The sequence below is a fragment of the Pantherophis guttatus genome, chromosome 8 (genome assembly GCF_059756535.1).
Source record: "Pantherophis guttatus breed Tessera chromosome 8, ASM5975653v1, whole genome shotgun sequence".
Classification (NCBI taxonomy): domain Eukaryota; kingdom Metazoa; phylum Chordata; class Lepidosauria; order Squamata; family Colubridae; genus Pantherophis; species Pantherophis guttatus.
This window is the reverse complement of record NC_142070.1, coordinates 3,389,953-3,402,102: the sequence shown is the minus strand read 5'-3', so window position 1 is coordinate 3,402,102 and position 12,150 is coordinate 3,389,953. Positions and strand designations below refer to the sequence as shown.

The following is a 12,150-nucleotide window of genomic DNA, read 5'->3' as shown; positions in this document are numbered from 1 at the left end:
CAGCCTACGCGTAGCCTGTGATCTCTCTCCCCTCCCCTCTTTTGAAGCCCTGGCAGCTCCCGAATTTGAATAGCAAATCGCCAGTGTTTTTCATTGTGACGTTTTGCCTTTATTTTTATCTCCAGAAATAAGGACAAAACAGGAGATTAAAATTTTTAAAAAGGGAATCATGTTGTCATTACACCCTCAAAGCAGGGGTGAAATCCAGCAGGTTTTGACAGGTTCTGGAGTGGAAATTTTGAGAAGTTTGGAGAACCAGCAAATGCCACCTCTGGCTGGCCCCAGAGTGAGGTAGGAATGGAGATTTTTGCAATATCCTTCCCCCAGGAGTGAGGTGGGAATGGGAATTTTGCAGTATCCTTCCCCTGCCACACCCACCAAGCCACGCCCACAGAACCAGTAGTAAAAAAATTTGGATTTCACCACTGCCTCAAAGTACTGACCTCCCCAAAGGGTCAAAACCCTTTGCCCTCCTCCCCGCTTTTTATGGATACGATTACAACGAAATACCCTGCAGTTTCTGGAGTCGTCAAACTACCACCAAAAAAAAAAAAGGGATCGCCCACTTGTGCTGAGCCATGCCTTCCTTATCCATGGTCATCTCTCCAGTCGGTCATAACCACATAATTGTGGTTCACACCACAAGCTAAGGCAGCGTGAAGCAGCACTCTCTCTAAAGCCTGCCGACGACACCTGAGCCTTGCTTCTACTTCGGAAATGGCTGCTGCTCTCAAGGACGACATCTGGCAAAGCAAACTGAACACGTTAACAACCTTCTGTCTCAGGCACCATTTGGAAAGCGGCCTCTGGGTGAGCTGGCCAACCTGGCTTAACAACAGAATGACAAGAGTTGGAAGGGACCTTGGAGGTCTTCTAGTCCAACTCCCTGCTCAAGCAGATGACCGTGTACCATTCCAGACAAATGGGGGTCCAATCTCTTCTAAAAAAAAACTCCAGTGATGGAGCACCCACAACTTCTGGTGGCAAGCTGTTCCACTGGTTCATTGTCCTCTCTTTAGGAAATTCCTCCTTACTTCTAGGTTGGTGCTCTTGATGAGTTTCCATCCGTTGCTTTTTGTCCTGCCTTCTGGTGCTTTGGAGAATAGCTTGACTCCCTCTTCTTTGGAGCAGCCCCTGAGATATTGGAAGACTGTTATCCTGTCTCCCCTAGTCTTTCTCGTCATTAAACTAGCCATGTCCAGTTCCTGCAACCGTTCATTGGTATGTTTTAGCCTCCAGTCCCCTCATCATCTTTGTTGCTCTTCTCTGCACTCTTTCTAGAGTCTCAACATCCTTTTTACATCATGGCAACCAAAACTGGGTGCAGGATTCCAAATGTGGCCTTACCAAGGCCTTATAAAGTGGTATCAACACTTCTTGTGATCTTGATTCCATCCCTCTGTTAATGCAGCCTAGGATTGTGTTGGCCTTTTGGGCAGCTGCAGCACACGACTGGCTTCTGCCCAACTTGGTTAAATACAGCAGCCTCTTATTTATTATTTATTTATTGGTTCGATTTTATATGCCGCCCTTCTCTGGAGACTCAGGGCGGCTTACAATGCGTTAAGTAATAGCCTTCATACTTTTGTATATACCTGCTTAGTAGGGCTTTCGCCCCCCCCCCAGCGGTGTTCTTTTTTATACAAAGTCAGCCCCCACAATCCGGGTCCTCATTTTACCTACCTCGAAAGGATGGACGGCTCTTGCTGCAGAGATCAACTTGGGGGAGAGGCCTTGTCTTATCACCCTTTTCATCTGTGACCACAACTGAGAAGAGATTGTGCAGCTTAAACGTGCAGCTTTCTACAAAGCTGAGTGATTCATTCAGCCGTGCACCCTTAGTTTGACAATTTGCCCATTGTCTTGCTGTGCAGACAATAACTGAACTGTGAAGTCTGCGGATGGGGAATCCCCAGGCTGAGCATTGCGTGTAAATGCAGAAACTGAGACTCAATCGGATTTAATCAAGGAACCTTGCAAACACAGAGCTCGTGAGGATGCTGTTGGGGCTGCGCCAGCCTCAGAGTGCCAGGAATGAACGACTGGTAGAAGAAGATGCACAAACTTCTTTTCAGAATGACAACATGAGTTTTCTTGGGAAAAAGAAAGGCCTGATTAATTGGTTTTTATAAGGATGGGTAGATCTTCATAGGTTTCATCCCATCTGCTTCTTAGAAACAAGGGAAGGACTGGTAATACCTGAACTCGAGTCACCTTGTGGAGCAATCAAGCTTGCCCTCGAACCATGCGAAGGTTGGACAAAGTACATTTCATGCCGCCTGCAGATGTCCAGAAAGATTAACTCAGTTTAAGGAAGGCAGGGCTTGGTGGCACAGAGGACCTGAAGCTCCCGCGGTGGTGGAGATTTGCACGTTCCTATTGGCAGAATTCGAAGGCGGCAGCATGGACGACCGCAATGTGCTCAGCGTGGGGCTGCCTTTGAAAAAACATCCGGAGATTTCAATCAGTTCAAAATAAAGTGGCGGTAGCCCACATAGCAACCGAAATCCAAATTTCCATTGCTAAGCGTGACAGTGGTTAAGTGGGCTTTGCCCCGTTTTATGACCTCTCTTGCCACAGTGGTGGCAACCGTGTGACTAATTTAACCACCGCAGGGATTCACTTAACAACGGTGGCAAGACAAGCCATAAAATGGGACAAAAACACGCTTAACAAATATCTCACTTTGCAGCATAAATTCTGGGCTCAGCTGTGGTCGTAAGCCGAGGACTACCCATATCTCTTTAAGCGCCAGTGGAACCAAAACCTGAAGCAGCCACTATTTCTGATTAATAGAAACTGGAATTTGAACCCAATTTTTTTTTAAAAAAAGGTCTTTATAGTCTTTGGGATGTTGAAAAGCCTTTTCTTGTGATTGAAATTGGAGGAAGGTAGATATTGATTTTGTATCTTGGGAGTGGAAAGAAAGGATGTGGGAATAATACTTCCCCGAGTCCAAAGTGGGCAAAACAGGAGAAGGGATATCAGTTTACTCTAAATTTAGAGTTTACAATCTCCAGAGCCAGATAAATGGTCTCTTAGATTCCTGAAGGAAGTTGATGGTTTAGATCAGAGGTCTTCAAACTTGGCAGCTTTAAGACTTGTGGACTTCAACTCCCAAGCAGAGGTTCGCCATCACTGTTCTAGAGCATCAAATAAGTTTGACTCCGTGTGGGGGACCTTAGCAAAGGAAACTCAGCACTGGTTTTCCCAAACAGCCTCTCCTGCGTAAACTCACCTGTGCAACGGGTGAAAATTAAATTGCACCTCCATTCTGCCATCAAGATCTGTTAGGAAACTGGCACCTTTAGCCATTTAGACACTTGCTGGCTTGACCTAAGGACTGAGTGACAGTGCAGCAATTGTTAAACAAAGCAACGGTCAGATGTTCTGAGATGCTGGTTTTCCATTACTACAGGCATTCTATAACGGTGCTTCTCCATTGGAGCAATTTTAAAATGGGTAGGCTTCAACCCACCGAATTCCCCAGCCAGCCGGGCTCCAATTCTGGAAATCAGCATATTAGCTTAAAGTTGCCTAGTGTGGTGGCTCCGTTGCCTGAGCTTGGGCTATCGACAGATGCAGACTCTGAGAGTGAGGGAGAGGAGTTGGCAAGGCCTCCCTCTCCAGGACCCTCCTCTCTGGCAATGCCTCCGGAGGACACCGAAGGCCAAACGATAGGCCCAGAGCCAAGCACGTCCCCGCAGCCACAGGTGGACAGCGACGAAGGAGATAAGTGCTGGCTGGATCCTTGACCGCGGCGCAGGGAGAAGCATGCGCAGCAGAGGGGAAGGCGTGCCAGAGATTAGCTGAGTCACTGGACCACACCCCACAGGGTATAAATGTGGGTGTGGTGACCGGTTCAGTTTGTGACAAGCAAAAACTAGAAATAATCCATGATCTCTGCGTTACTGGACTTCTGCCTGCCTTGTCGGACTGCATTTGGACTAATCCTTGTATTACTGAAACTTTGCCTGCTTTATCGGAATGCTTGCAGTCTAATCTTTGTTTTGTGTGAGTAAAATCTGAATTGTCAGCTAGCCACTGGGTTGCTGCCAGCTTTATCTTCAAAGAGTTTTGTCGTGTGGCTTATTAACTCTGGGCCGTCTGTGGGGGTGCGTGTGTGGGACGGGGACAGAACACCTAGGTAGAAGCTGTGTTTCCTTTGATTGCTTCTAGTCAGAGACTCTACTCAAGGTGGATTCAGAACTTCCAGCCTTCTGAGATTGGTAAAGTGAGAACCCAGATTGTTAGGGGCAAGATGCTGACTGGAAACCGCTTAGAGAGGGCTGTGAAGCAGTCTACCCCTTCCTTTCCTTCCTCTCTTCCCTTCATTCTCCTTCCTGGGGTGCAGTGGTTAGAATGCAATATTGCAGGCTAATTCTGCCAACTGCCAACAGTTCGATCCTGACTGGCTCAAGGTGGACTCAGCCTTCCAAGGTTGGTAAAACGAGGACCCAGATTTTTGGGGGCCATAGACTGACTGGAAACCACTTAAGAGAGGGCTATGAAGCAGTATATAAGTGCTTTTGCTCTTCCTTCCTTCCTTCCTTCCTTCCCTTCCCTTTCTTTTCCTTTCCTTCCTTCCTTCCTCTCTTAATTCCCTTTCTTGTTCTCCTACCTGGTGGCTCAGTGGTTAGAATGCAATATTGCAGGCTAATTCTGCCGACTGCCAGCAGTTCGATCCTGACCGGCGCAAGGTTTCTATTTATTTATTTATTTATTAGTTCGATTTATATGCCACCCTTCTCCGGAGATTCAGGGCGGCTTACAATGCATTAAGCAATAGGCTTCAACCTTGAGCCTGGTGAGAATTGAACTCGCAGTAATTGCAGGCAGCTGGCAGCTAAGTGCTACTTTAACAGCAGTCCGCTGCGCCACCAAGGCTCCATCCTTCCAAGGTCGGTAAAACGCGAACTATATTGTTGGGGGCAAGAGGCTGACTCTATAAACTGCGTAGAAAGAGCTGTAAAAGTACTATGAAGCGGTATATAAGTCTATGGGCTCTTAGTATGGCTACTAAGTTTTGTACCTGAATGTCACTGAATGTTTTGCAGAAACTTTGCATAATTATCTTCCACTGCAGACACTTTTGAGCTACTTCACACATTTGTATCCCACGTCCCTCTTGGCGTTTTATAGAAGATTGATGCCTCAATCATCTGCGATTTGATACGGCTCAATGCTATGGAGCAGGAAGGAATTTGCCTTGAAAAAAGAATTATAATTAAAATTGTGTAAACACCTATGTAGGCCATCTGGCTACAGGACATCTTGTCCTCTTATTATTATACTTTATAATCATGAGAGTTCTGGCACAATAGTTCATGTGATACAGGGAATCCTCGATATACGGCCATAATGGAGCCTATCCATTATGGCCATGTCTTGTAACTGTTCTCTGTTTTGCAATCTTTTTTTTGGTGACAGTCGTTAAGTGAATGCACGGTTCTCAATGGGGGCGCTTTTGCCGAAAACCAGAAGTAAGTGATAGGCCACGGGGTGCTCCAAACCATCTGTAGAGTTGGAACTGAATCATTAGTACAGGTAGTCCTCGACTTACAACAGTCCGTTTAGTGGCCGTTCAGGTGAGTTATGTTATGTTTTCCACACCGTTGCAGCCTCCCCCGTGGTCACATGATCCAAATTCAGACGCTCGGCAACCGGCTCGTATTTATGACCGTCGCACTGTCCCTGTGTGTGTGTGTGTGTATGTGTGTGTGTGTGTGTGTGACGTGATCCCCTTTTGTGACCTTCTGACAAGCAAAGTCAAAAGGGAAGCCGGATTCAGTTAACGACCATGTGACTTGCTTAAGAACTGCAACTTAACAACTGTCGTAAAACGGGAGCAAAACCCCCCTTAGTAAACGTTTTGACTTTGCAACATAAATCTCGGCCTCAATTGTGGTCCTAAATCGAGGAATAACTGTCATCCTGCATCCACCAGTTGGATTTCCACCTGCTGGTGGGCGAAGCCAGAGGGCAGAGAGGCCCCGCCCCTTCTCCCCCGCCCCGCCCCCCGTTTTAGCCCGTTGCCGGGAGACCGACACTCCTCCTTCCTCTCCATGGCCTTTCTGTCGCGGTCAGAGCGGCCGGCGCCGCTCTAGCCCTCTCCGTGCCGACGCAAACCAACGGACGCTCGTTCGCCGCCCTTTGGGGCGCTCGTCCAGGGACGCGTGACGTCATTGGGAGGGGACGCGCGTGCGTGATGGCGGCGCGGCGGCTCCGGGTCGCTTTTTCCTCAGGAGGGTCCGGTGACTGAAGGCGGCGGGTGAGCCGTGAGGGGGGAAAAAAAAAAAAAAGCGGCCGGTCCTCCTCCTCCTCCTCCTCCTCGCCGTCGTCTTTATCCGAAGAGCGACCTTCGGCCGCCCGGCGGGCTCCGGCCATGGAGCGGTGGGACCGGCGGGGGCGTCGTCGGGGGGCGTCGTCGGGCCTGCCGGCTTTGCCGTGGCGGCTGCTGCTGCTGCTGGTGCCCCTGCTGGCGGCGTGGGGCGCGGAGTCGGCCTCGGCGGACGGCAAGGCGTGCGAGAAGCCCTGCGCCAACGGAGGACGCTGCCAACCCAGCACCGGCCAGTGCGAGTGCCAGCCCGGCTGGGTGGGCGACCAGTGCCAGCACTGCGGGGGGCGCTTCCGGTGGGTGAGGAGGCCGCCTTGTGGGGGGTGGGGTGGGTGGGGGAGGGGTGGGGTTAGGGCGAGAGAGTGGGACTTGGGGGTTGCCAGCCCTTCCCCCCCCCATTCCTCCCTCCTGGGAGAGAGGCTGCTTCCCCTCCCCCCTCCAGACTCCATTGCCCCCCCCACTCCTTCTTTTTGGGGTACGGGGTCCCCAAGCCGCCATTGGCCCCCCATCTTTTGGAACTGGCTGGTTTTGCCTCCTTCAGATGTTCAGGAGGAGAAGCACCAAAACACCCACTCAGCTCAGCCGGGGTAGGAGGGAGGGAATGCCATTATTATTATTATTATTATTATTATTATTATTATTATTATTATTATTATTATTATTATTATTATTATTATTATTATTATTATTATTATTATTATTATTATATACTTTATCCATTAAACATGAAACTCAAGACAACTGAATAATAATATTCATTATTTTATATACTTTATTCATTAAGCATGAAACTCAGACAACTGAATAAAGTAAATAATAATAATAATAATAATCGATCTTTAAAAACATTCTCCCTCTCCATGCTGAAAATGTCACTCTTTGCTTTGTGTATATTATTATTATTGGTTAATCTTTGGTGAGATTCACAGCCTTTGAGGCTGGTTAATAGCTCAGCAGCTCGAGGAGTATTATTATTATTATTGCAATTATTAATTACTATTATTACTATTATTATATATTATATTCATTAAACATGAAACTCAAGTCAACTGAACATTCAAAAACGCATCACAAATACCATTGATTGGCGCTAATGGTTGATACAAGTTGCTGCCAGTGTCCTAGGTATCAATCAAGTATCTTCTTAAACTATACGATTTATTGTTATTATTATTATTATTATTTACTTTATTCATTAAACATGAAACTCAGTCAACTGAAGGTTTAAAAACATGTCACAAATACTATTGACTGGTGCTAATGGTTGATCGGGTTGTTGCCAGCGTCCTAGGTATCGGCCTTCTTAAAATGTACAATGATGATGATATTATTATTATTATTATTATTATTATTATTATTATTATTATTATTATTATTATTATTATTATTATTATTATTATTATTATTTCAGGCTGGGCTTGGCATTTTTCGAGTCCTTTGGAAGGACCTGGTATTATTGTTATTATTTAATCTTGAATTTGATTCACAGTCTGGGACTGGTACAAACTTAACAGTTCAAGTCCTAAACTAGGACCAAAAAGCTGTTGAGGTAACGTCTGTATATGATGATGATGATTATCATTATCATTATTAATCATTGCACAGGCAGCAAGATGTTCAGATTAGGTTTGACATTTTTGTCTAAATACGGAGTTGTTATTATTTAATGTCATTGATGTTGTTGTTATTATTTAATCTATTTGATTCACAGTCTGGGACTGGTAAAAACTTAACAGTTCAAGTCCTAAACAAGGACCTAGGAGCTGTTAAGGTAATGTCTGTATATTATTACTGTTGTTATTGTTATTGATCATCTCACAGTCAGCCAGAAATTCAGGCTGGATTTGGCATTTTTGTCTTACCTAGTGAGTCTTTACCAAGGACCTGGGGTAGGTAGATCTGGATGTTTGATGGTGCTAGAGGTTTTATAATTATGGTTCTGCGCATCGTCAGCCAGATGTTCAGACTGGATTTGGCATTTCCGTCTATCTCTCGAGTTCTTATATTTATTTGCCATCTATCTCTCACCATCGACCTATTCTAAGCAGTTCACAAACATAAAAAAACAAAGAAAAAGGAAATTGGAACAAAGCGAAAGTAAAATAATAGAATAGAGTCTGCTGTCTATCTAGCAGCCAGCTCCAGAGTCAAACCTCGCATTGGGGTCTCCAGGCCAGTTTGCAGAACCGAGTCTTTAGGCCAGGGATCCTCAAACTTGGCAGCTTTAAGACTTGTGGACTTCAAGTCCCAGAATTCTCCAGCCAGCATACCTATGCTGGCTGGAGAATTCTGGGACTTGAAATCCACAAGTCTTAAAGCTGCCAAGTTTGAAGACCTCTGCTTTAGGCTCTTACAGAATGATAGGTTGGGGGTAGCTCTTACCCAATGTATATGCTGCAGAAAGGCAACGCTTGACTTTCCAATAATGACAAAAGACCAGGATTGGGCAAAGGATGACCGGATCTTGTCCCTCCTAATTCTCTTTCCCGTCTTGGATATCTGGATAATTTCAATCTTCCCTTTAAAGGGGTCAATTCTGTACAGAGAGTCCACGACTTAACGACCACATTTGAGCCCAACATTTCTGTTGCTAAGTGAAAGATTTTAAGTGAAAATTTCCCCATTTTACGACTTTTCTCGCCACAGTGGCTGAATCGCTGCAGTTATTAAGTTGGTAACACGGTTGTTAAGTGAATCTGGCTTCCCCATTGACTTCTCTTGTAAGACGGTTGCAAAAGGGATCATTTGACCCCGGGATCCTGCAACAGTCATAAATACATGCCAAGTGCCAAACATCTGGATTTTGATTATGATCACAGGGATGCTGCAATGGTTGTAAGCATGAAAAACTGTACTAAGTCATTTTTTTTCAGTGCTGTTGGAACTTTGAATGGTCACTAAATGAACTGCTTGGTGCTTTCTGAGCTTTTTTTCATGCAGATGTTTCATTACCCAAACTAGGTAACATCATCATGCTAATGAGTGCAGTTTGCTGTCACTAACTCTGCACTCTGCACCAGACTCTTTACTAGCACTGATGATGTTACCTAGTTTGGTAATGAAACGTCTGCAAGAAAACAAGCAAGCTCAGAGGACATCAAGGACCCCTGATTTCAACCCCGAGCTACAAATATTCTCCTTTATTGATTACCTGCATTGCAAAAACCTCTGGATAAGGCCATTGACGGAGGGCAGTGGGCCAAACGCATCATGCCACTCGCCTTGCCTAAGTAATTCTTACAACTTCAACCTCAGCCAGACCAACTGAGATGCCCAGGACAGGGTGGCTCGTACCGTATAATTCATTCCCCCGACTACATGAGGCTTGGAAGAAGAACCTCAGAGAGGTTGGCACCCCTATTCATTAGGCTACATTACTGTGTGGCTGGTCTCCCAGAAGATCTGGGATTACATGTTGAGAGGCTGCCAAAAAGCACTTCTTGCCCAGACTGCAGTCTTTAAAAATAATAATAATAATAAAAAAAAGGCACCTCAGTCTGGGCCAGTGTTCAAGAGGTGAAATTGGGATTGACTTACAACAGTTCCTTTAGTTAAAGTTACAACGGCATTGAAAAAACCCGATTTAGGTCCATTTTTCACACTTATGACCGTTGCAGCATCCTCAGGATCACGTCATCAAAATTCGGACCGTTTGGCCACTGACTCATATTTATGACGGTCCCAGTGCCATGCGATCTCCTTTTGCGACCTTCTGATCAGCAGTGCCAATGGGGGATGCCAGATTCACTTAACCGTGTTACTGACTTTACAACTGCAGTGATTTACTTAACCCCTGTGGCAAGAAAGGTCATAAAAGGAGACAAAATTCACGTAAATGTTTTGCTTAACAACAGAAATGGTGGGCTCAATTATGGTCGTAAATTGAGGACCCACCTGTAGCTGCTGGATGATGGAAGGCTGGGCAGCACCTCCTCCATGAGTTTTAGGCCTTCAGCTTCGCAGAACGTTTGAGTGGCTCAGTGAGGTGAGGGAGACTAGAAGGGGCAATTGATGGGAAGGGGCGTACAGGTGAGCTCTTTGTGAAGGATGTGCAAGGTGACAAATGAAAATCAGGCGAATGGCTTTTGATTCTGTGTTACGTGAAAGTTTTCTGGAAGTCTCTTTGCTGGTAGCTTTTCTGGGTTCTCTAAACTTGGCAACTTTATGACTTGTGGACTTCAGTTCCCAGAATTCCCCAGCCAGCAAGGTGAGTTCTAGTCCTGCCTTAGCTCTGCAAGAAAGCTGGGTGACTGGGCCAATCACCAGGAGACTGTGAATTCTAGTCCCACCTTAGGCATGAAAGATGGGTGGGTGACTTTGGGCCAGTCACCAGGAGACTGGGAGTTCTAGTCCCGCTTTAGCCACGAGAGCCAGCTGAGTGACTGGGCCAATCACCAGGAGACTGGGAGTTCTAGTGCCCGTCTTAGGCACGAAAACCGGCTGGGTGACATTGGGCCAGTCCTCCTCCCTCAAACCAACCCATTCACAGGGTTGTTGTGGAGGAAATAGGAGGAGAGAGATGTGTCATTCCACGCCTTGGTTTATTCGTAAAAATAATAAAAGGCCTACAAATAAATAAATGAAAAAAATAATAGTCTAAGCTGGTGATGACAGGGGGAAGATCTCACACCCTTGCCTCTGTCGGAGTGGTGGCAGATGAGTTGAGGCGAAGGATGGGGATGAATAATCCAGCGGGCATCATTTTCTTGGCTTGGTTAAAACTCAGGGTGAGTCAACAAGCGCGTGGCATTTACTTTGGAGATAAACACTAGGAGGGCGAAGGAAAATGATAGGGTTCTCATCGCAGCCTGAAAAAGGAACATTCCAGGCCTTGCAGGCCGAAAGTCGGTTTTGCAAGGATGGATGCTGAGAGGGAGGTGATTCCAGGGATCAGCCGTGGCTTCATCAGAATGGTTGGATTACAGGTAGGTAGTCCTCGCGTTACGACCACAATTGAGTCCCAAATTTATGTTGCTAAGTGAGACATTGGTAAAGGGAGTTTCCCCCATTCTACGACCTTTTTTTTTTTTTTTTTGCCACAGTTAAGTGAATCATTGCAACTGTCATAAATATATGTGAGTTGCCAAGTGCTGGGATGTTAATCATGGGACCATGGGGATGCTGCGACGGTCGTAAGTGTGAGTACCGGAAGCAAGTCACTTTTTTCAGGGCTGCTGTAACTTCGAACAGTCACTGAACAAATAATTCTTAGTTGAGGACTCCATTTATCTATCTAACTCTACCTACCTACCTACCTATCTCTTATCATCCATCCATCCATCCATCCATCCATCCATCCATCCATCCATCCATCCATCCATCTCTCTCTCTCTCTCTCTCTCTCTCTCTCTCTCTCTCTCATCCATCCAGCTCTCTCTATATCTGTCTATCTCTCTCTCTCTCTCTCTCTCTCTCTCTCTCTCTCTCTCTCTCTCTCTCCCTCTCCCTACCATCCATCCATCCATCCAGTTTGATATCTCTGTATCTCAATCTCTATCCACCCACCCCATCTAATTTATATGGCTGCCCATCTCACAAGATTTGACCCTGGGCAGTGTTTAACGGGGAAAAAAAAGATAAAACCATAAACATGTCAAACCCAATCATATTTTAAAAGTGAAAAGATACGAGTGAACAATTGTTCCCAAATTCACAAGAGCGCTCACTTTGGCAAGTTTTAATTTTCCAGCTGTTTTTGAGAGGCATCTGTTTATGGAGCCATCCCATCCAAACAGACTTTGCTCCTGCGGTGAAGGGATTCCTGAAACATTAACCCACATTTTAGTTTGTAGAAAGTTGCCGTGAACAACTCC

General features: G+C 45.9%; 1 protein-coding gene across 2 annotated transcripts in view; it reads left to right on the top strand.

The window, feature by feature from the left end:
- Positions 1–6,009: 6,009 nt before the first annotated feature.
- Positions 6,010–12,150, top strand: part of ATRN (attractin) — a 211,724-nt gene continuing 205,583 nt past the window's right edge. The window contains exon 1 of one of the 2 annotated variants that reach the window (XM_060687203.2): positions 6,010–6,633. In XM_060687203.2, coding sequence (XP_060543186.2) covers positions 6,386–6,633 — 248 coding nt within the window. In that variant the 5' untranslated portion in view covers positions 6,010–6,385. The remainder of the gene's footprint in view (positions 6,634–12,150) is intronic. The other variant, XM_087874805.1, reaches the window with a different exon arrangement.